This window comes from Neovison vison, chromosome 7, assembly GCF_020171115.1.
Source record: "Neovison vison isolate M4711 chromosome 7, ASM_NN_V1, whole genome shotgun sequence".
Taxonomy (NCBI): Eukaryota; Metazoa; Chordata; class Mammalia; order Carnivora; family Mustelidae; genus Neogale; species Neogale vison.
Window position 1 is genome coordinate 4,694,707 of NC_058097.1, and position 23,173 is coordinate 4,717,879.

Consider the following 23,173-nt stretch of genomic DNA (forward strand, 5'->3'; position numbering starts at 1 on the left):
TTATGAGCATGGGGGCGTCCTGTATCCTGGCGGTGGAGCCGATAACCCAAATCTCTACGTGCGATCCGCGCAGAGAACCTCCTTTGTCCTCCCCCCACACTGGTGGAAACCGGATCAGCTCTGGTTGACAGCATTGTTCTGGGGTTCTGGGTCCAGCTGGTCTCGGTATTATTCTATGGTTATAGGAGACATCACCAGTGGGGGAGCCGAGGGAAGGGGTCAAGGGTCTCCACACACTGTTTCTGCAACGTCTTATGTGTCTGTAATCATTTAAAAATGAAAAATTAAAAAAATTTAAAAAAGAAAAAAGAAGAAAAATAAAAGAAAACAATAACAACAAACAAAAGTTAAAAAGAGTAAATTGCTTTTCATGTAAGCCGGAAGATATTGCATTTTGGGGTTACGGGGTCGATTCTGCTGTCAGTGTGGAGAGGGACCAAACTTCTCATGGCGGAATCCCATGGCACAGGCCAGCGCCCTAATTCCAAATGCACCCCATTTTGGGTGGCAATGGTTTTTAGTTGAGAGAGGGAGAGAGAGAGAAGGCCCTTCAAAATGCTACTAAATGTCTCCCAGGAGGAGCTCAACAAGACACCATTTCCCTCGGAGTAAGTAAAATGATAACACCAGAGAAACTAAACTCTTTCAGTGGAGAAATGGACCCTTATAAGAAGCCGCCCCCTGTAACGTTAAAACGGCCTCTCCTAATCTGATTAGCTTGGCCTTTTAGAAGACGACGCATCACCACGTTCAGAGCCACGCTTTTCAGACGTGATTTTCCACAGTGAGAGCAGGGAGAGGGTATCTGTGGACACCCGGAATAACAAACACAATGGGACGATTCTAGGATCCTTGGCCCACATAGTTAAGTCAGGTGGAGCCTTTATTCAGCCAAGAGCGATGGAGTCGCCCCATTCAGTGTCAGTAATGTGAGTTCAGAGGTGACAAAATGTCACCATCCGCGGCCGGCCTTGAGGACAATCTGTAGTTTCCGACGGAGGGCCAGCCGCATGACGGACCCGCTCCGAGGGGGCACCTCTCCGGACCCATCTAAGCCCCATCTTCCTCGTGTGTGAACAGGAAGGAATAGCCGAGCCCACCCCACGCTCTGCACACCGGCCTGCACAGAGCCGCTGGCCGTTGTCACCAACACCCCCATTTCACAGGCAAGGACACAAGGCCACAGGAATTAAGCGGCACGCGTCACAGCCAAGGGCTGGCCAGGGTGACAGAGATGGCACTGGAGCCGGGAGTCTGCCGGACCCAAAGCCATCCCCACACGTCACCCCACCCGGCCTGTGAAGAAGACTCAGGGACGAAACTGGGACTCTCCAGGGATCAAATTAGTCCTTCTGGTCGACCGGACGGTGCAAACACAGGGACAGCTGGAGCCGGCGCGCGTCAAACCCTTCCCCTGCCTCATCTCCTCCTTGGATTCTATCTCAGGAGATGCCAAGGGTGGGAGTAATTGGGTTTGTTGAGTTTTAAAATCCTGTACTCTCCGACTGTCACGTTCCCGTCAGCGGCACTGGTTCCCTTGCTGGAATTTCAAAGCCCCAAAGCAGCCTTGTCTTATGGACAGCTTCTCCTCGGACTCTGCCCGGCTGCTGAACGATACTTTTAAATCTTCTTTTTGCAGGGGGGTGGTGTGTGTGGAAAGGGGATGTCTGGGAACCATGACCTTGACACCCGGTTTGATCAAGCAGAGATGAAGGGCTCGCCCGGGGCCCCGTCTCCCGCGACAGCCCACAAAGTCATCAGTGGCCACAAAGCTGCTTCAACGGGGGGCTCTTGACAAACGCAGAGACCGAATTCTGCCAGGAGCCGTCCCGGGTCACACGGCGGGCTCCCCTCCGCGTGTTTTATTGCACGAACGCTGACTAATGGGCATCTCGCGGCCCATCTCCATGTGCCTTTCCCCTTCCCTTCCCTCCCAGAGCATTACTGCCGATCGGGGACCCTGCCCTGTCGACACCGTCCACGCGAAGCTACGTGTCCGCTAAATGAAAGAACTCTGTCATTTTTATGCCCGTCGCCCAGACACCGGCGGAACCTGCCTTTCCCCCGCCAGAACAGTCCCTGGGAGCAAGACACGCCGAGTCCGGCACGAACAGAACGGTCCTCGAGCTCAGGCAGATGAGGTGAACGTGAGGTCTTCCTCCAAGCAACGGGGCCACGGAAAGCGCGGCAAAACGAAACAAAAGAACACCCAACCACGCTCAGGATCTTATGAAGTCCTGGACCTGAGATGGCATTTCCGGAGGCCGGGCGGATTGCCACGCCAGCCCCGAAACGCAGGCACGTTTTACTGCCCAGTTACTGCGGAGTCTCATAAATCGAGTTTTCCAGGGAGCAGAATTCTGTCAGATAACCTGAGAGCTTCATTCTGCATCCTTTCCAGCTCAGCTTCCCTGATCGCACTGGGTGGCTACAAAACGCCTGCCTTCCTTTCCCCTTGAACCGCGCTAGCGAACGCGAGACGGACAAGGGCAGGTGTGCTCTGTCATTTCAGGCCACATGTCACCTGGGCAGGGATGGGTCTCTGGGATGCCATCATCATCACAATGGCCCCTTTATCGAGCCACATGCCAGGCACTCTGCTTGCCATATATTATACTCGACAATAAAATGCTCTATTTAATCTTTACTGCGAGGTGAGTACATTTATCTCCATTTTACTAATAAAGAAACCGGATCTCAGAGAGGCTAAGTCATATGTCTACGCTCACACAGCCAGAAAGAAATGGCAGTGCCGGGCTCTCAGGCAGATCTGGGATGAACGTGTGGGTCTTCAGAGCTTGGCTGAATGCCCGGTAACACGAGCTGAATCTGTGCATTGCTTCCCGCCGCCGGTCAGGGAACAGGGAGTGCCTCGGAAGGAGCAGTGATCTGAGGGTTCTCTAAACGACGGAAGCTAAGATACATCTTGGTTACTGACAGTGAGTTTAAGTCTGATGGTCTTAGACTACCTTGCCTAGCTCGACAGATTCTAACCATTGCCAGCCCCCTTCCTCTGTAGCTAAGGGGCCAGCTCGCCTAGCTGAGGGGAATGGTCTTCTGCACGGACGGCCGAAGAGACTTCCAATTGGATGCTGGGCCGTTCCACTGCCTTGCTCTCGCTGAATGGCCTTGAAGAGATGGGATTTAAATTGGGTCGAGGATATTAGTCCAAAGTGAATGAAGTGGAGAGTAGACTTCTCGTTTATGTCCCCAGAGTGATAAATGAGGGAGTGTATTTTTTTTTTCCTAAGGCAAAGAAAATGGGAAACCAACGTGGATTTCAGACACATGAGAAATAGCTTATGAATTTAGATGATAGCTCGGCAGAAATAAATTGTACATCTGTTCATTCATTTTAATAAAGTGGAGGGATGGCACGCTGCAGGAGCCCTTGGAGAACCCTGGGTTTTTAAAATTATGGTCCTATAATAGTAGCATTAAAATTTGTAATGCAGCCAGTGGTTTCTGAATTGGAGGGAAAATTCATTTATAAAATAAAAGTTCAGACTTTGGAATGTAAATGGGAAAGCGCAATTTTTTCTTGGCCAGATATGTATTAGTCCTGGGAGGGTACTACAACATCTTGACCATAAAATATATTTTAAAAATCTTGTGAGGAAGTTTTCAGACCTGCTGACAAACCTTCTTGGGGGCAATCTTTATTTGGGTAAATTGTGCAGGTACGAAACATGCTTAACTGGCTTTGTTATTTTTGCCTTGAGCTTCGTGCTTTCTGTACTCAGGCAATTATGGATTACTATTTCCATCTGAAATGAGTCTAGTTGGTTACAAATACAAAAATCATTTTTACGCAACAGCAGAAACATAAGGGAGAGAACTTTTATAGACCAGCAATTACCCCTTCCATGAAAATTTACTCGTTCGACAAAGAGTATTGAGTTTCTTAATACACATGAGCCCTACACTTGATACTGGGGAAAATGCAACAATCCTGACTGTGGGTTTCCTGCTGACTAAAAACCCAGACGCATTATTAAAATTTCTCCAGAAATAGGTAGTGAGCCCATAGGAAGCTTTTTAGACAGAGGAAGCCATTTCGATTTATTTCACAAATCAGTCCCTTGAGCTTTCAGGTGGGAAAGAAGCACGAATAAACCACCGGTACTGACCGGCCATGGGTGACACGGCCCAGGGAGGAAGACCCCAGATGGCCTCGAATGTATTGTATTTGCTTCCTCATGAAATTCCGAATGGATGTAGAATGACACGGCCTATAACCTTGCAAAGAAAAAATACAGAATGTGAAGAGGTTGTGTCTTGTCTTGCTATTGAGGGCAATTAGCTCCTGTCTTAGGTCAGCTTCTGCTCAGAAATGTCAAGACGTTCTCCCTCAGTTTGTAGTATCTAGATGATATCTGAAGAGGTCACAGGGACCAGGGGTCTGGGATGTGACACTTCAGTGGAGACAGAGCACAGATGGAATAAAGGCAATGAACAAACTGTCCAGGTTCCGCGTGGGTAGGCCTAGAGTGTGGTTACCGGCCAGGCAGAGGAAGATAGAAGGTTCCAGAAAGTTTTGCAATGAACATCATTGGTTAACCAGTACCTAGACTTGGACCTAACTATTCAGGTCAGGGGCCTCCTGGGAACTGTGCTTTTATATGTATGTCTTTGTCGTTCTGTCTCTAGTTTCTTCGTCTGCGTTCCTGGAAGTGAGTTTACTGGATCAATGAGTAGAAATCTTTCTAGGGCTCTGGATCGTGGCTGGGGCCAGAGTCTACTCTTGAGCATGGCTGGGCTGCCTCCTCCAATGGGGTCTATTTTGAAATGGAAATAGGGGCAAAGTCATCTGCTGAGAAAGAGAGAGGGGGCAAGAGGGTTTGAAAGAGACCAGGGAGGATGCAGATGAGCCCCCCCCCCGCCCCCGCAAGTAGCTGTTTAACAAGAGTAACATGGCCCTTGGTGGGTCTCGCTCTGCGGGGCTGTGTTCTCGGTCGGCTTCAGTCATGTGCCCCGTGCCCCGTTTCCCGCGGGCTCACCCACGGGGGCACCTGACCTTGTCTCTCCGATCCGCCCGGGGCCCTGGGGCTGGGGCTGCCTGGGGAGGCGGTGGTTCCAGCTCAGGGCCACTGAGCCACGCCCTCGGGGATGCCAGGCTGGCTGCGGACCTGCTCCATACGAGGCCGAAAAGAGTGAGGGGGACAGCCTCCCAGAGAAGAAAGCCAACACAGAGAGACAAGCGTGGCTGAGAGATGCGGAGGCACCTAGATACTGTTCCGATGATGCTCTCGGAGCCCTGGAGGCAGCCTGGGGTCAGAAAGCCCTTAGACTCCCCCAGGGATGGGTACCCACGCAGACCAAGACACGCTCACGTTAGCTCAAAGGGGGCTTCTGTCCTCAGCAGCCAAACGAGTGCAAGCTACGATCTTTAACTCCGGAGAACTAAAAGCAGATATTTCGAGGAAGAGCGAGCCTCTCCGCTCAGCCCCTCTCTAATTGATTTCTCTTTTCAATTTCCCAGAGCTGAAGGAAAACGGTCTTTCGACCATTTCTCTCCGAGGCTGGTACAAGTGGTCAATTCAATTTGCAGGGGTTTTTTGAGCCTTTCCTCTGAGCGACAGGGCCCAGGGGCCCACAGGGTGGGAGGCCAGGGCTTGGCTCTTCGAAACCAGACAGCTAACTGGGTCTGGCTCTGATCTATAGAGCTACAGCGCCGAATTGAACCTGTGTTAAACCATGCATCCAGGGGCGATTAGCAAAGGCATCTGTTCCTATTTGCAGAGCTGTCGGGAAGGAGCGCTGTTTGTTCGATCTGATTTAATGCAACAAATATTCTTTGTGCTCCCTCGGTGTACATGGCTCTGTGACCAAAGGGGGCCGTTGTGACAAATGAAGCTTTGTCTGCCCTCAGGGTGCTCCAGTCTGGAGGAGGCAGAAATGGATACCTACAGTGCTGATCCAAATCACGCTGTGAAGGATGCTGTGATGGGGGCAGGAGCAAAATGCTGGAGAGGCACCCGGAAGAGAGAGCCAGTTAATTCTGGCTGTGAGACATGGGGCAGCCTAAGGGAAGTGCATGGCCGCCCGAGGACTGTCACTGGGGGAACAGACTCATGGAGGGGGGCCCCCCTCTCCAGCCCCTCCCTGTGCTTATGCTATGCCAGCTAGCTCCAGTTTCTTCTCTCAGCCCCTCCCATGCCTCTGGTGTGCCTCAGGGCCTTTGCACCTGCTTCATGCCCCGCCCCAAGTGAGCTACCCCAGGCACCGTCTCTCTTCACGTCACTTAACAAAGTCAACATTTAAAGGAGGAGACATTACTTTGTGACCTCAGCCTTCCTGATCCTGGACCACATCATGTTCCTGAAGCTCTTGGGACTTCTCTGTGGGGATGCCTCTCTTGTGATACTTTTTTGGTGTCCCCCCTGCTATGCCGCAAGAAGACCGGAATTTGCCCATCTTGTTTCAATCATTTGGTGCCACCGTGTTGGCTTAACGTGTGCTGAGACCACCAGCAGCCCCACTGACTCAGAATGAGCATGTCAAGTGCACAAGGCCCGGCGAACTTGAGGAAGGACATTGTCTCATTAACGACTACAGAACTGCGGTAACGACACTAATAAATTTAAAGGTTTAAAAATTGTTATCAGAGATGACAGACCAGTATAAAAATGACCCTCGTTAATGAACCCAAGTTTTTCTTGCTTTATAGGCCTTTCCCCGAATTCTCCAGTGAGCGAAGCCTGGATTTCAATCGTGAGATCTAACGACTGGTCCCATGGTTAGCTATCGGCAGCGACGCAGGATGATTTCAGATTAGATGTGCACTATGCGTTTATATAAAGAGGGGGCTCTCAATGTCTTTCCAGGAGTGTGGCTGTGCTCAACAGAGAGCACTTGGACCTGTCATCGGGGTCTCGAATAGAAGGCTAGCTTGCTGGGGGCCTGGCTACTTTTTCATTTCTGAATCCCAGATAGTCAGAACCGCATGTAGAAACTCAGAAAGTGAGACTCATGTACCGGTGGAGAGCTGGGCTCTGGGCCCAGACAAGCTAAGTTGGCATCCCTGCCCCACCATAACCTCAGGCATGTTTCTTAACGTCCCCGTGCCTCAGTTTCCCTATCTATGAGATGGGGGTGATGAGAGTCTTTCTGTCATAAGGCCAGTGTGAGAAATGATCATGATGCCTACAGCGTTTAGAACGGTGCTTCCCAGATATGCACATAGTTAATTGCTAGCTCAAAAAGGGTGATTTTGGGGATAAAAATATTTTTCATCTATTTTTTGCTCATAAGACATGGTTCTTATATTTGCCACTGGACCTATCAAAGTGAAGATACAAGGCTGCTGATCCCATTCATTGGATATGAAAACCCCCCTACCAAAAAGATTTTATTTATTTATTGGACAGAGAAAGAGCAGGAGCACACAAGCAGGGGGAGCGGCAGAGGGAGAGAGAGGTGAGGCTCCTGGCTGAGCAGGAAGCCTGATGCAGGACTCAATCCCCAGACCTGGGATCATGACCTGAGCCAAAGGCAGATGCTTAACCCACTGAGCCACCCAGGCACCCCTTCCCCCACTCCTTTTTTAATTTGAAGAAACAGTGGAGTGGGAGGGAGTAGCTTAGACTCATCTCAGCCCAGGAGAGAAGTCTTCTGTGTGTGCCATAGTGAGATCCAGGGCTCGCCCAAAACACTGTTCTGATTTGAATGGACAGGCAGGGGAGGGAGTGGGAAGGGAGGAGGCCGTGAAGTGAGGTTTGAAATGTTCACTCTGAGTGCGGGTTTATATGCTCATGTCTCTGGCAAGCCCTGGAGGCACACGTGCAGTGAGAAAAACCAGATGGATATTCTCTGAAGATCAGCCCTGGCAAGGCACCCTGGAGAGGTGACCAAAGGTCAAGACCAAAGAATAGAGTTGTAACCGCTGGGCAGAATCAGGCAGAAATGCTTTGGGGATGAGGTCTCCTGGCACTGAGTGGTGGGCTCTTACCCCTTTCATGGCACAGAAACAGCTTAGTAGACTCTGGGCACGTTCTCCAGCTCCCTGAGCCTCAGTCTCCACACCCATGAAATGGGCATGATGGTAATAGGACCCGCTCAGGGCTGGCAGGAGGAGTGAACGGCGGAGCATATGTAAATCTCTCAGACCCTGCCCGGTACAAAGCCATTGCTTCCAGGTGTGTGCATTGGCTTTTAGAAGCTTATTTAATGACATAGGATGAAGGAGCGGGTCCAGGGAGGGTTGGGCAGGCAGAACTTCTGATGGAATGATCAGTCTTGCCTTTGAGAAGAGCTCATTGCACATTGCTGATGGGAGGCTTGCGCCATCAAAGATGTGTCTTTGAATTTGCAAGGAAAAAGGAGAAGCAAATCTCAACATCTCGTCCCCCTCCTCCCGCCTGACTTTGGGAAGGGATCACCTTGCTTACCCTTAGCTTTCTCATCTGCACGAGGGTGACAATGACAGTCTCTTGGCTGAACTGCCCAGGGTGGCAGGTGACAGAGAGTGTGGGGACCCAGACATGCACATCGGGAGAAGGCCAGGTGCCCTTGAGGGCAGAGATCAGGTGTTGGATCTATGAGCCTGAACACCATAGACTTCCAGCAAAATACAGAAAGCTAAGAGACCCACATGAACAGACTCTCCCTCAGAAGGAACCACCCTGAGGCACTTTGGTCTTGGACTTCTGTCTTCCAGGACTGTCAGAGAATAAATGTCTGCTGTTCAAGCCACACATGTGTGGTGCTTTTGGACAACAGCCCTAGGACACTAATAAATGTCACTTCCTCCAAGAAGCCCTCCCTGCATGTCATTGTAGGTGCCCATATGGTCCCCAGCTGTGGTGATTTCACCCCATTCCATCTTCACTAGGCGCCATCCAAAGCTATTTTCTGGCTGGTTGTCCCCACTCTAGAGTGTGACCTCATTAGGTTAGGGTCTGTTTTGTGCTCACTGCCCTGTATCTCAACCTAACACGGTGCCTGGCAAAGAGGAGGCGTGGAATCCATGCCTGAGGGATGGACTGGTGAATGAATGAACGAACGCACTTTGAAAAGCAACAGTATGATGTTATGGTGTGTGACCCTTGAGCCAAGGCACACTGAGAAGACCCTTCTCATCAGTCCCTATCTTCTTAGATCCGGGCAGGCCAACAGCAAAAGAAAATGCTGCCAATACTGGGAAGATGGATACTGAGTCTGTAACTGAAATAGATTTTAGTTTGGAAAGACGTGAATATACTAAAATCAATTCTGGATTATTTTGTCTGATCACACTTAGGAAAATGGGCCCCTACAGAACTCTGGAGCTGTGGGCTACTTCCTTTCCTTCTTGCTTACAAGTTCACGGCACAAGGCGAGCCTGTCCCCACTCCCCCAGTGATTCCTTTTATGCATTATTTATTAACATTCTCCCTCTCTCCCTCCCTCCCCTCTCTCTCTTTCTCCTTGACTGGTAAAGAAGCACATTTGGGCATTCCTACAGTCAAGGTAGATTCGTTGACTCACCTCCGGGAAGGAAGTGAGCTCCAGGCCTTTTGGCTCTCAGTGAACCACAGTAAAGCTGATAGACCTCAGGATGGCTTGTGACTTCTGTGTCACTCTGGGGCCTTGATTTCCTTCATGGGCAGCAGCATTTCCTGCCACAGCAAGACCGACCTGGGATCTGCTGTCTGCCTTGAGTGGCGTCCCTTATCTCAAAAACCAGTGGGTTGGACAAGATTCTTTCACAAGTCCCCTCGATCACATGACACCTTGAGTTTTTGATAGTCTCTGTCCTCGCTGTCAAACATTTAATTTATCTCCTCGTTCACCTCTTATTTAGTCACACTCTACATGCCAGGCTGGGCGCTGAGGCTAGAACAGAGAACGAAAGTGACCAGTGTCCCTTCTTGAGGAGTTTACATTCTCCTTTGGGTAGAACGACAATAAGCGAGTCAGTAATCTAACTAGATTAGAAAATCAATGTCACACGTTATGTGTTAGAATAAAACATTTACATATACGACATGCACCTACTAGAATAAAGTGCATCATAGAATATTACACAACAGTGTATAATAGTACATGTGTAATGCTATATGTAATATGGAATACAATAATATTTAATAGTGTATGAGCAGCTGAGACACAGCAGATGGTAGCTTTCTGCTGCATGAATAATAAACTCAGCTCTAATTAAACATTTGATATCATCGCTGTGCTTGGCCCTACAGGCAATGTTGGAAAGGATGTGCCCTCCAGTACCACAGCACTGTGATGGTATTAGGGAGATACTGTATGTGTACGTGATTACACAGTGACGTGATAATCATGTGCAGGGGGATGCCTAGTGTGTGTAGGAACAAGAAGGATGAAGCGACAACCTTCCTGGGGATTTATAATGTGGGTGCTGCAGGGTAACACGGACTTTTCCTGATACAAGAGAAGAGAAAGGCATTCTAGGGAGAAGGGAACAGAATGCACGGTGGCACGGAGACAGGCCAAAGCCTGGCATTTCGGGGGTGTCAGGTATAGCCTGAGATGACAGTAGGCTGTGACCAGGTAGATGATATTTAGAACCATCCACATACAAGACCCAGTGATCTTACTTCTAACACGGTTCAGTACAAAATGTTTTCCAGGTGCAGTGGGGGCTTGGACACTCATTCTCCAATGTGTGCCATTTTGGTTGCCTTTGGTTTTCTGTTACTGAGCAGGTAAGTTCTCATTCTGCAAGCTGCCTATGGAGGTGGAGTAATCTCATATTCTTACAGTTAAAAAAAATATGTTTGATAGCTTTGGGGTTGTTGCTCTTAGTGTGAGATGTTGTATTTGACAGAAGCAGATGGATGAAGTCTTCAGAGGCCACTGTGCTAGGGAGTAGCCCGGTGGTGAGCCTCTGCCAGCTGTATTCAAAAATTGGTTTCATTGCCACTGGTTTCATTGCTACTGACCCTCAGAGCATAACCAGAGGGTTAGCAGAAGTACAGAATTTGCATAGAGGTTCACACAGGGATGGTGGGGATCAACACATCATGAATATAATTATAAAAGAGTGATTAATGCAATAAATCACCTGGCTGTCTGGTCTACCTTTCCAAGCAACTTGAAGAACCTGCCACGGGGCAGATTATATTTTTTGGCTTAAAAAAATCCAGATGTTTTGATATCACACGCACAGTTTCTAACTGACATAGGCATTTTCCACAACGCAAGATTTCTCACCCTGCTGTCTGTGAACAATTAAACTCAGGAAAGCATACACCACTCTCTTCCTTTGCTGGAAGAATTCTGTTTGGATGATGGCTTCTATTTATAGACCATGCTTGTATTTGTACAAATGTTTCCCTTCACTCTCTTCTACTCAAGAAATCCAGCTGCAGACCTGCTGTTTCAAGAATTTCTGAAATTTGAACCCTAGCAGATTTAGCTGATGATTTCGTGTTTTTCTATGACCTTGGTGCGGGAGAAGAAAGCAGTGAACTCACCCTTTCATGTGGTGTACTCAGTGTGGGTATTGGCTGTTTTGCAGCTAACCCCTTGTTAATTACGTGATGGGAAGTTGGGAATGCAATTTGAGTAGATGGCTCCTGGAGTCCTTGGGCAAGGTGTTGGCCCACACAAAGATGGACCAGGAACTGATGTAATCAGAAGTTGTGTTCCTGTTTGTGTAGTTGGAAATTGTTGGAATCTGTGCATTGAAATTACTCTGTTCTCTTTTCTCCAAATATTCTATTTCTTTATGGATTGGGAATCCCCCCATCACCGCACAAAGCATGGCACAAAAATCCCAATAGTGTATGTTTGGTTTCATTTAAAGCTTCAGACACTTAGAAAACTGTCAGATAGGTGATTTCACAGTATCACGGAAACAAGTCTCCTATATTTCACCATGACAGCTATAAAAAGCTTCTTGGGAAGAGGGAGGATGTTCTATTTGGAATAAGATTTAATCATCTTTAAAGATTTATCTGGTTGTTAAAATGTCTTGGACTCCACCTTCCAGAAAAGTTACTTGAAGTCAGATAATTGAAATGGGTTTGATCTCGTAAGCAATAGGTGATTGGCTTTCTGGATTAATCTCTGTTGAGCAAGCAGAATGTGTAATTACATGGTCAATGTGAAGACATAGGCATGCCTGAATTTAAAGGGCTCTCCTAGGGGAAGTAAAAGTTGAGCGAGGAGAGTTTTCTTCAAAGCACTCAACCATACTGCATGGAACCCTGGTGGACAGGACAAATCCGTTCACTTTAAATAGACTTTTGGTAAAAGAAGGCACAGAAAGGGATTTCCTAACCACCAAACAACCCAAAACAAATGAAGATTCAAGAGTAAAAGAAACTCCAGGTGTTCAAGTCCATTCAAGACCGAGGGGCTCCGAAAGGGAAGCTCGCCACAGAGCATGCAGCTCAACTTTCTGGAAGTTAGAGTGACCTTGGTTATCAATAACAAGGAGGAGATGCAAACATTTTTAAACTTTTCACTGACATGTGTTGATTTTGAAGCCAATAGTAGGAGAGGGTGTGGGCACTGAGAAACGAATTCATGACAGTTCTTTAACCCATATTTTTAACAAAGATATGGGGCTTTTTATGGCACACTTTTTATGCCACTCCATGTTCACATCTATTGTTTTTCCTTGATGGTCCAGATTAAAAAGCAGAAAAAAATCAAAGATTTCTTGGTTTATGGTAATTGGGGAAGACGTCTCCTAGACTGGCCCTCAAATTTAGAATAATCGAGAATATGTATTTAACACAAAAACTCCCACCTATATGGAAGCACTGGAGAACTAGCAAGGCAGCCAGAATGTGAGAGTCAAGGATCGTGCAGAGAGGGAAGCCTATGAGGCCAATCTTTTGTTTTTTTTTTTTTTAAGATTTTATTTATTTATTTGACAGAGATCACAAGTAGGCAGAGAGACAGACAGAGAGAGAGGAGGAAGCAGGCTCCCTGCAGAGCAGAGAGCCCAATGCAGGGCTTGATCCCAGGACCCTGGGATCATGACCCAAGCCAAAGGCAGAGGCTTTAACCCACTGAGCCACCCAGGCACCCCACTGAGGCCAGTATGGGATTTTACCCTTACAGTATTTTCTAAATTATAATGGCACAGGGACAAGAGGCTAAGGATCTGAGCAGGAAGCACGAGCTAAGTGGCCAGGAAGCCAAGCAGAGCTTTCAGTAATTTCATGGGGCTGAGCAGACAACTGAAATTCAGGGTCTCTGAGGTAGAAGAGCCCTTGTAAACATCCTAGACTTTCAGTGAGGGCCCCAGAAATGCTGCGCCTGAGGACTAAGGAACACCAGGAAGTAGATTAGCCCCGAGAAGAGACTGAAACTCAACCATAAACCAACTCAATTCTAGACTTATTTAAAATCATCTTTTTCTATGCTTACTAGTTTCAGGAAGTAAAAGTAAATCCTTTCTTGAGGAGAAGAACATCAGCCAGAGTCCCAAATTCCCTTTAAAAAAATTTCACATGTGTTATTCATAATTGCGTTTAAAAAAAGTTATAGGCAGGAAAAGGGACCATAACACATCACCAGAAAAGAAGTGAAAAATACTGAAAATAGAAATAGACTTAGAAGTGATCTAGATACTGGAGTTATCAGACATTGAATTTAAAGTATCTCTGAGTAAAATATTTTAAAAAATAGATAAAATGGAAAATTGCAGTAGAGAATTTTAATATATAAAATAAGTTCATGGGAATTATATGTAATGTACAAAAGGTGGGATTAAGAGCTTGATAGATGGGTATAATAGATAAACATAGCAGAAGAGAGAACTGGTGAACCGGGAAACAAGTCAACAGAAGAACAGACAGTCTGTCTCTCTCTAATTATATATTATTATATTATATATGTAGTTATATGTAAATATTAGAATTGGCAGACTTAAACTCATGTATATGGTCTTGGCATTACATGTGAGTGGACAAAATAATCCAAGTAAAAAGACTAGGATTATCAGAACTGATAAATAAAAACCCATATATACTCTGCCTATAAGAAAGGCACTTTAACGCAAGGTTACAGAAAACTTGAGACAAGAAAGAATGGAAAAAAATGAAGCATGATGACACTAACCTTATGAAAGTTATTCTAATACCAGATGAGGTAAGTGTTAAAGCAAACAGCATTTCCAGAGGTAGAGAGTAAGTTTTGCAATAATAAAAGATCAAAACATCATAAAGATATAATAATTTTAAATTTGTAAGCAGTTAATAACAACAGCTTCAAATATACAAAAAAAATTAGATACAACTAACAGGAGAAATAGAGAGATCTATAATCATAGATACCATATCTATCCTTTCAGTAACTGATAGCATAAAAAGATTAACAAACAAAATATAGATGATTTGAACAAAAATATTAAATAACTGTAGATTTCACATTCTTTTACATGCACTTGGGCCATTTATCAAAACAGATCATATTCTGGTTGTAAAACAAGTTTCAATAAATAGCAATGGACTATAACCATATCAGTTTGGTCTCCAGCCACGGTGGAACTAAACTAGATATTAATAGATCCTAAGTACATGGAATCAAGCAACACACATGTAAGCAGTGGTGAGTGAGAGGGATTTTAAGAAGTTCCTGAGCTGCCGTTCAGGTTCTACTGATCTGGGTTTCGCGTTTGACTTATGAGTCATAAAATCACTCAATATTTGTGTACTTTTTAATGTAAAAGTTACAAGTTTTCTTAAATAAAGGCCATATAACTTGAGTTAGGCTTATTAATTATAATTTAGAAAGACATTTTGGAATGATCTGGAATGATTTGATAAAATAAGTAAGCAATTATAAACTCTTAATTTGGAACAATGCTATAGGTCAATATTCCTTTTCTTTCTGACTATTACGGAATTGAGAGAAAATTCAGATAAAAGTTCAGTGGATTCTACATGAAGGTTCACAGCAGCATTATGCACAATAGCCAAAAAACCAGAAACAGCCCAAATGTCCACCAGTGGATGAATGGATAAACAAAACATTGTAAATCCGTAGAACAGAGTATTATTCAGCCATAAAAAGGAACGAAATTCTGCTACGTGCTACAAGGTGGAGGAAGCTTAAACACACAGCGAAAGAAGCAAATTACAAAAGGCCACATCCCGCATGACTCCACTTATATGAAATGTCCAGTATACGCAAGTGCATAGAAATACAAGGAAGATTAGTAGTTGTTATGGGTTTTGGGAAAATGGGGATGGGGAGTGACTGTTAATGGGCATGGCATTTCTTTGGAGTGATGGAATGTTCTGGAATTAGCAGTAATGGGTGCACAACTTCGTGAGTCTACTAAAAGCCAATGATTTTACATTTTAAAAGGGTGAACTTTATGATATGTGAATTATATCTTAAAAAAGTTATTAAAAATACTTAATGGAATGTGAAGCAGAGTGGCAAAGTTAAGGAATGCAATAAATAGATGTTACCCTGACATCATTCTGCATCAGATTGTTCATTACGAGGAAAAAGCAAATTTCTAACACGAGAAATAAAATAGCTCCTTGATTGCCTGATAAACCAATAAATGAATAGGAGTGAATCATGATGAACACATTGGTAAAGATTTAAATATCTCGTGATTTTACCTGCCGTGTCAACATCACCAAAAGTAATATAAAACTCTTAATATGCCTCAAAACAAGGGCAGAGGTGACCCCCATGGATGACATGGTTAACAAGGGTCATCAACTTACACAAAAGCATTTGGAAATTGTACAACTACATATTTGTGTACATCGTGTGTGTGTGTGTGTGTGTGTGTGTACACACACTTGAATGAGAAACCTGATATTTTCTCAAATTTAACACTTCTCTAAATTTACATGAGTTTTCCAATGATGAAATGTGTTGTGAAAGTGAAAAAACACATTTCTAAAATCTCAATCATACAGAGCAAATTTCTATCAACCCTCCCGGGGGCAAGACTAGACTTTTTGTTCTATAGAACCGAAATTACATAGGTACTACATAAGGATGAGACCATGGAGGATGCCTTCAAATGTGTAAGATAAAGGGTTAATTAGGCAGTTAACTAATAAAATATTTTTATTATAACAGCTCATAGTCCACAGAAAAATAAGACTCCCAAGGCATCAAGGTTTCTGGAGACCCTGGTTTTTAGGATTTGGAAACAGACCCTCCACACGCACGCAGTAACCCAATTCGAGCATCTGCCCGTGGCTCAGTTTCACCTTGCCGGCCTCCTGTTCGTGACCTTTACCTTCCCCCCTCTATGAAAAGCACAGTGTTTACCGTTCTCTCATCTGCCAGCTGGAGGATTGGACCTTTTAAGTTATATGCCATTTTTATTACAGATGTTGTAATGTCATAGCTCATACCTAGCAACATTTACCTTAGAATTCATCAAATTGCCAAAAAAAAAAAAAAAAACCAAAACCCACAAACCCATAAAAACCCAAACCCAAGTTGTTAAGTTTAAATCACCAATAGTCATACTAAGGTAAAACCTGAAAATTAATTGATTGGAAAAATGAAGAAAAACTCAACGTCTGAAACTAACATTTAGTAGAATCTTTGTGTAAGGAAACTCAAAGCAGACCCTCCACAGGGAGATAAGAGCTTCCAACTCCAATACTCACAAAAGTCAATGACAAAAATCGAATTCATGTATCACTCTTAAGTATGACCTTGGTTCATCTTATCTGGTGACATATTTTTAATGTTAAGATGACCTTCTGGAAGCATTCAGCAAACACTGAATTATTGAGTGCCTACTGGGGCTGGGACTGAGAACAAGGGAGATGTGGCCTTGCTTCTCAGCAAGCTGGTAGTCCCTGGAAACAATCACAATGGAACACACAGACGAGCTGACTTTGTGCTAAGAACTTACTTTTAAAAATAACCTTTAAAATATCTCCTTCCTCAGGAACAACCCTTATATTGTCCAGGACGGCAACATGCCAACTCAAGATGGAATTATGTCTCGGGTTCCCTTACAGATAAGGGAGACTAAGGAGATGAAAGCAGAGTTCGTGTGGGTTTCTGGGGAAAGCTCTTCAAATGGCATTTACTTATGTGGCAGGTCCTTCTTTGCCCTTCTCATTTCCTGTTTCTTTCTTCCTGTGATGTAGCATGATGGCTGGTGCCACAGTGACCCTCTTGTACTATGAGGCAGCCTTGGAGAAGATACAGAAGCAAGATAAGAGCAATCAGGGACACTGGAGATGTCACGGCGTCAGCACATCGGCCTGGGACATCTACCTACACACTCTCGTGTGAAAGAAACCATACTTCTACCTACTTTAACAAAGTGTTATTTCCAGTCGCTCTTATCTGTGGCCACACATAACTTCTCTTTCAAACAGATAACAAAATCAATATCTCTGCAGATCGAAGATCACATCAGAAAGAATTAGACCAACAAAACAACTATATATTCCTATGAACTTCCTCAGAAATGTCTTACTATAGCTAGAAACCTGTATATGACAACATCTTGGGTGATTTTTCTAGACATCCTCAAATGCAAATGACTACCACTTCCATTCTGGAATGATTAAACTTCAACTTCCATCTGTAAACATTATTTCAGCTTCAAGATCACAAGCAGCACGTTTCCTCTTGCTCGTCGTACATCCTATTGGCCTGCCTCTTCCACATCCCAGTGGCCACTGCACTGGGCTGAGCTCTCCTCAGGACTTCTCTTTCCCCCCTTAGCAGGTTTCTCTTGGCCTGTTTTTCTTTTGTTCACAGTGATGCATTTTACTGATTCTGCCACCTGTCCTCCAGAATTCCTTTTCCCCTGGAACTCTAGGGTCTGAACCATTGATTTCAAATGACCAGGTTTGTAGATCACGTTAGGGGAAAGAAGCAGACTTTCAACATGGGAAGAGGTGTCCCTTTGGATTAAGAATGTTGGTTGACTTTTTACATTTTAGAAATTTTACCACGATTTTGCTCACCACCACTATCTAGGTTGCCGCCATCTTCCTCGTCACTGCCTTCCTCCCAACCTCGCCCTCACCACCACCTTCCTTAGGACCACTGTTCTCTTGACCAACACCCTAGAGAAGAGTAGTGACCAGCACTATCTAAATGCTTTCCATCACCGGCTCATTTTACCTTCACAAGAACCTAACGAGCTAGGCTTTACCGTCAGCCCCATCAACGGGTAAAGAGACTACGACAGATGGTTAACATGCTCATATCCATGGTGGGATCTGAATCCAGTTCTGGTTCCAGAGCCCATCTCTTCCCCTCCGTGTCCTACCACCTCTGGCAATTCTGGCTTCCAAAACGTAGGAATCCCTTTTCAACAACAAAGAAATCAGCCTTTCAGGAATTTGTTAGAAAATCTAACTGTGAACTTCATTTATCCAACATTGAACAAAGACTACTTTGGGACACCCAATACCCAAGAAGGACAGTTTTGTGGACTTGCTAGTTCCCATTCCTCTCACTTGATTTCTTACATCTCTGTAGGAGTTGAGACATCACTTTTGCCCTGTGGGAATGTCAAGCTCGTTGTCCAATGTCCATTTGAAAAAAAGTTCTGTGCTTTTACTGATATAAAAAAGTGAGTGAGTATATTTTCCATGATGCTATTCAGTGTCTCTTGAGTATATTTTCCATGATGTGAGTATGTTTTCCATGATGGTACTCAGTGTCTCTTATTCTTAAGATCTGAGTTAACAGTGGTATTAACAACAACAACACAAATCTCTTCCTCACAGTATTTAGTTCATGATGAGGCACATGCTTCTTGTTTCCGGAGCCACAGGAGCTAAAATCAGGGCTGTACCGAACTAATTAGCCTCACATACCTGAAAACATTGCCAGGTCTCCTTATTTTAGATTGGGGTTATGTAATTTTTATTTTCATTACAATGTCTATATTGAATATGAAAACAAGCCTTTAGTACTTTTTTTGGGGGGCATAGCTTTGGATATAGAAATTCTGCAGGTAAACCAGCATCCCCAGCGAATGTCCCATGGGACACCAGCTCAGTGAGACAAGATGAGGTGGCCAGGGAAAAATTATTCCTAGGGCCAAGTAAGTCTGAAAAACCCTACAGACTATCCATGTCCCTCTTAGAGAAGTAAAGCATTTTAAACATACCCGGGAGTGTTGCGGTAAAAGAAATCTTTCCTCTCTTCAACCCCGAGTCACCCGTATCTAGCTGACCCTGAAGTCTTCCCCTGCCCCGCAATGATGTAACTCACAGAACTAGTTTTTTGGAACACCAGTTTGCGCACCTCGGGGACAGTGGGCATTCTGTTTTAGCCATCATAGGAACACGTCATGGGAAGCAAGAGAATGAAGCCATATTAGCTATTTTGGATCCAGAGTGCCCAGGACCCCCCTGGGAGAGGGGGAGATTGCCACCCTGAATGCGTCACGCACGCAGGGCTGCTGGGGAGGGAAGGGCACTGGGGAGCCAGACCGTCCTCCTTTCCTGAGCCACCTGGAGTAGCCCTGGGATGAGAGAGAGAGAGAGAGAGAGAGAGAGAGAGAGAGATGTGGAGCAACTGCAAATCCCAGACATGTGCCTTTTAGGAAGCATAATATTGCCGTTAGCTGCATGGCTCCCTGGGGGCTGGCTTCCCATCCCAGTTCTGTCACTGACTCTGCCCGTGACCTTGGAGCACTTATCTAGATTCTCTGAGCTGAAAGTAAGTTCCCTCATGGGTAACGAGTGGTTACTGAAACCCATTTCACACGGTCAAATGAGGCAAAGAATCTCAGGGGAGAGCCCCGTTGGGGCTGGTGGATGACCAGCAAAGTCCTAGCCAACGCCGAAGGCCATCCTTACCCATCCTACACTCTTGGTCAGTAACAGGGGTGTCAGATCTTTGGCCCAGGCCCTGACGCCCCAGAGAAACCACCAGAGGCATGATGTATTTCCACCAGAGGCATGGTGCAAATAACTTCCTGGTTTGGACACAAATTCAGCAAGGGAATGTAATTTTGTGTACCTAGCCCGGCCCCAAACATTGCTCCGTTGCAATAAATGGGGCCCAGCAACCATGATCCATAATCATAAAAGCCCAAGAGCCGAGAATAAATAATAGCTCTTCCAGACAAGCTAACTTGGTGATAATTTATAAGCTCCTGGGCCACCTTGTTAATGCCAAGAAAATCTGCTTCACCTTCTCGCTGCTGTTCCGTTTAGCCTCTCAATCTGTACTCGCTGGAAAAAAATACTTATTGTTATGCTAAAATCACAATGGGCCTCCCATAACTCAGTGCTAAATAACACCGATAAAACTAGGAAAATGGCACTTTGGCATTAAAAGTTATTTTCTTATGGACTTTAACAAGATTCAGTGCTTTTGTTCTCACAACGCTCTTTCCAGCTTTATGTACACACAAAAGACACCGACGCGAAAAAGTACCAAAGAGCAAAACGACGCCCCCTCTCCCACCGGGAGGGTTTCTGTTGGCAAACCGGCCGCCGGCAGGGGCTATAGCGCGCGGGATTGATCGCGCTCGGCGACCATGGCCGCGAGCAGCTGGGGTGGTGGGCGGTGGGCAGTGGGTCTTTACCTCTTTCTTGGTGAATTTTGGCGAGTGGTCATTTTTGTCATCGATCATGATGGTCGCCGTGGCTGTGCCTGTTAACCCAACATCCAGTCCTGCCATGTCTTGAGCCTCGATGATCAATTCATACTTGGGATTTTCCAGAGTCTATAAAGCAAAAACATGACAGACAAGACGGCGTTTAGATTTGGGCTGCCACCTGGGGCTCGGGGGTCTCGAGGGCTACGCCACCCCCTCCCCCATCGGGGCAGGCATCCCGCACCCACAGAGCCTGCACCTGTTCTGCGTGACTGTGCCTCTGGCATCTCTCCAACACGAGACTGTCACGATTCATACGGTCGTGGGGACGGAATCTGTTTTCTGTCCTTGTTGAAAGGGGCACTTGGTACATTCCAGACTGTCCCATTTCCAGGCTTTGGGGAGACAGACAATCCACGTCTGACGTTTACACCCATTTATGTCATTTCACAGTGACCTCACGAAACTCTACAACGGAGGTCAAGTGTGATGATGAGACAGGGACAAAGGTGGCAGCTCTGGGAACTCACCTTTACTGAACAACCAGCTAACCAGGCACGGGGGACTGGATTTTGTACTTAATCTTTCCAAAAAGTGTGTTAAGGCATATATATGGTTCTCATTTTACAGGTGAAAAAAGATCCCAACTGAGGTTTGGAGTCGCTTATACCGCATTTCTTGCGTGTTATTTGTAGGCATTTGTTTCTCATGTTAGGTTAATTTTGGAAGATGCACTTTAATCCATGCATACTTTGACGGCTATTTTTCTTCTGTGTTTAAACATTCAAAACAACGACCCAAGGGGCTCTGACCCCAAGACTCATACGTAACAACCCCTGCCTTTACACTGTCTTCTGGAACAGATTTGCTTGTCTTGGCCAACAGCCCCCCATTCTTCTTCTGGCAAAGCAGCACCCACTTTTCCTTTGGGGACCTACCCATCACCTATCCTTGGCCCATGGGGTTTGGCTTGGACTGCCGTTCCCTGACTGCCACCCTGCCAACTTCTGGGACGAGCCCTGATGAGAAGAAGCAAGTAAGGGTCTGCCATTCCAGGGGGACGGTGACGTGTCCAGGCTCGGGGCCTGTGTTTGACATTCGAGAGAAGGAAGGTCTGCGTCCCTGTGGTATGAGCCTGCAAGATGTGGCCTGGGGGCTAGACGAGCTGTCTCAGGACCACAGCTGGGCTTGGGTCGGGGGGGAGCCCCATCTGAGAAGGAAGTCCATCTTCTGACCGAACGAGACTTGAACTCTGGAGAAGAAGAGACGTTTCCCAGCGATTGTACTGGATCACCTGATCATGCCATGCCCAAAGCCAGTCTTGCCTGTGGACTTTTTAGCTAATGACGGCATTAATTTTCCTTATTTGCTTAAACCATTTTGGAGTGTTTTCTTAATCACTCACAGAGTTCAAGTTGAATCGCCTTCAATAACAAACATAAAAGGTCCTACCAGTCGCAAATCGTCTTGCTCGTATGACAGCTTCAAAAGCCGTTGCTTATACCAACCAACAATTAAGAAATACCATGGGGAGCAAAAAACAAAAACGCAGTGGGGATCTAGAATTTCCTTCCAAAATCAAGAGTTTACATGGTAAATTTTAACAGCTCAATGCTAGCTGTCCCCCAAAACTTTCCAGCATTTTTAAAAGAGTGTTGGGCTCCCTAGGGCACCTTTAATTGGTTGTTTCTTAACTAAGAGCTCCTGAACTACTAACTTAAGGAGTAGGAGTTCTATTGTATGGTTTAGGAGGCTCTAAACTCTCAGATTTGAGAAAAGAAGTGGATTGCTGAGACAAGCCTTGGACAGGATTATTCACAATGTTTCCTACTCCCCAGCTTCATTATAGTTGACATATAACACCGGGTAAATTTTAGGTGTACATACACTGATGGATACACGTATGGCTTAGGAAACGAGCCCCACTGGAATGGAAAGCCACGGTTCTCTGAGTGTAAGCACTGCTGAGTGTAAGCAGAGTTCAACACCAAATCTCGTTCTAGGTGATTCTGACTGTACCCGGTTCAGTTCCATCTACTCTCAAGCTCAAGTTGGAAAACCGTCAGCTTAATTCGAGTCCACAAGTTGGGTGGGATTTACTCTTTGCCATAAATTCTGCAGCTGGACCATATGAAACCAGTTAATTGGGCCTATTTTCAAAATCTTCCCAAAGTGTCTCTGGACATAAAACCACTAGCCAGGCCTAATTTCTAGTATAACATTTTTACTTTTCTAATAAAACATTACATGGTTTTAGAAGCACTGAATCATAAAAATAAGAAATTATATGAGCTTTTCTGATAGTGAAGAGATCAGGGCAAACTCAACAGCCACTTTCCCCATGTAATGTCATTGGCCAATATCATTTCCTGACATCACTTTAAGGGTTGCAGAAAATATTATGCTATGCGTACTTTATAATTTACTTCATCATCTTATGAGGACTTTTGGTTATTTCCAGTCTCCAAACATTTTTGACAACTGAAAATCACAATGCAATGAACATCTTTATTCAAGAAGCTTTCGATATACTTTGACTCTTTATTTTTTGAATGCTAGATTCCAAGCAGTAAGTAAAAGAGTATAAACATTTTTAAGGCTCTTTACAGTTGACCCTTGAACGATGTGGGGGCTAGGGGTGCCCAACCCCGTGCTATTGAAAATCCATGTATAACTTGATTTCCCAAAAAA

At 45.4% G+C, this 23,173-nt stretch overlaps 1 protein-coding gene across 1 annotated transcript in view; it reads right to left on the reverse strand.

Annotated features, from left to right (window-relative positions):
* CDH13 (cadherin 13) overlaps positions 1-23,173 on the reverse strand; it is a 1,000,495-nt gene that overhangs the window by 113,624 nt on the left and 863,698 nt on the right. Inside the window, exon 8 of the mRNA XM_044255654.1 lies at positions 20,471-20,611. Within this exon, the coding sequence (XP_044111589.1) occupies positions 20,471-20,611 (141 nt within the window). The remainder of the gene's footprint in view (positions 1-20,470; positions 20,612-23,173) is intronic.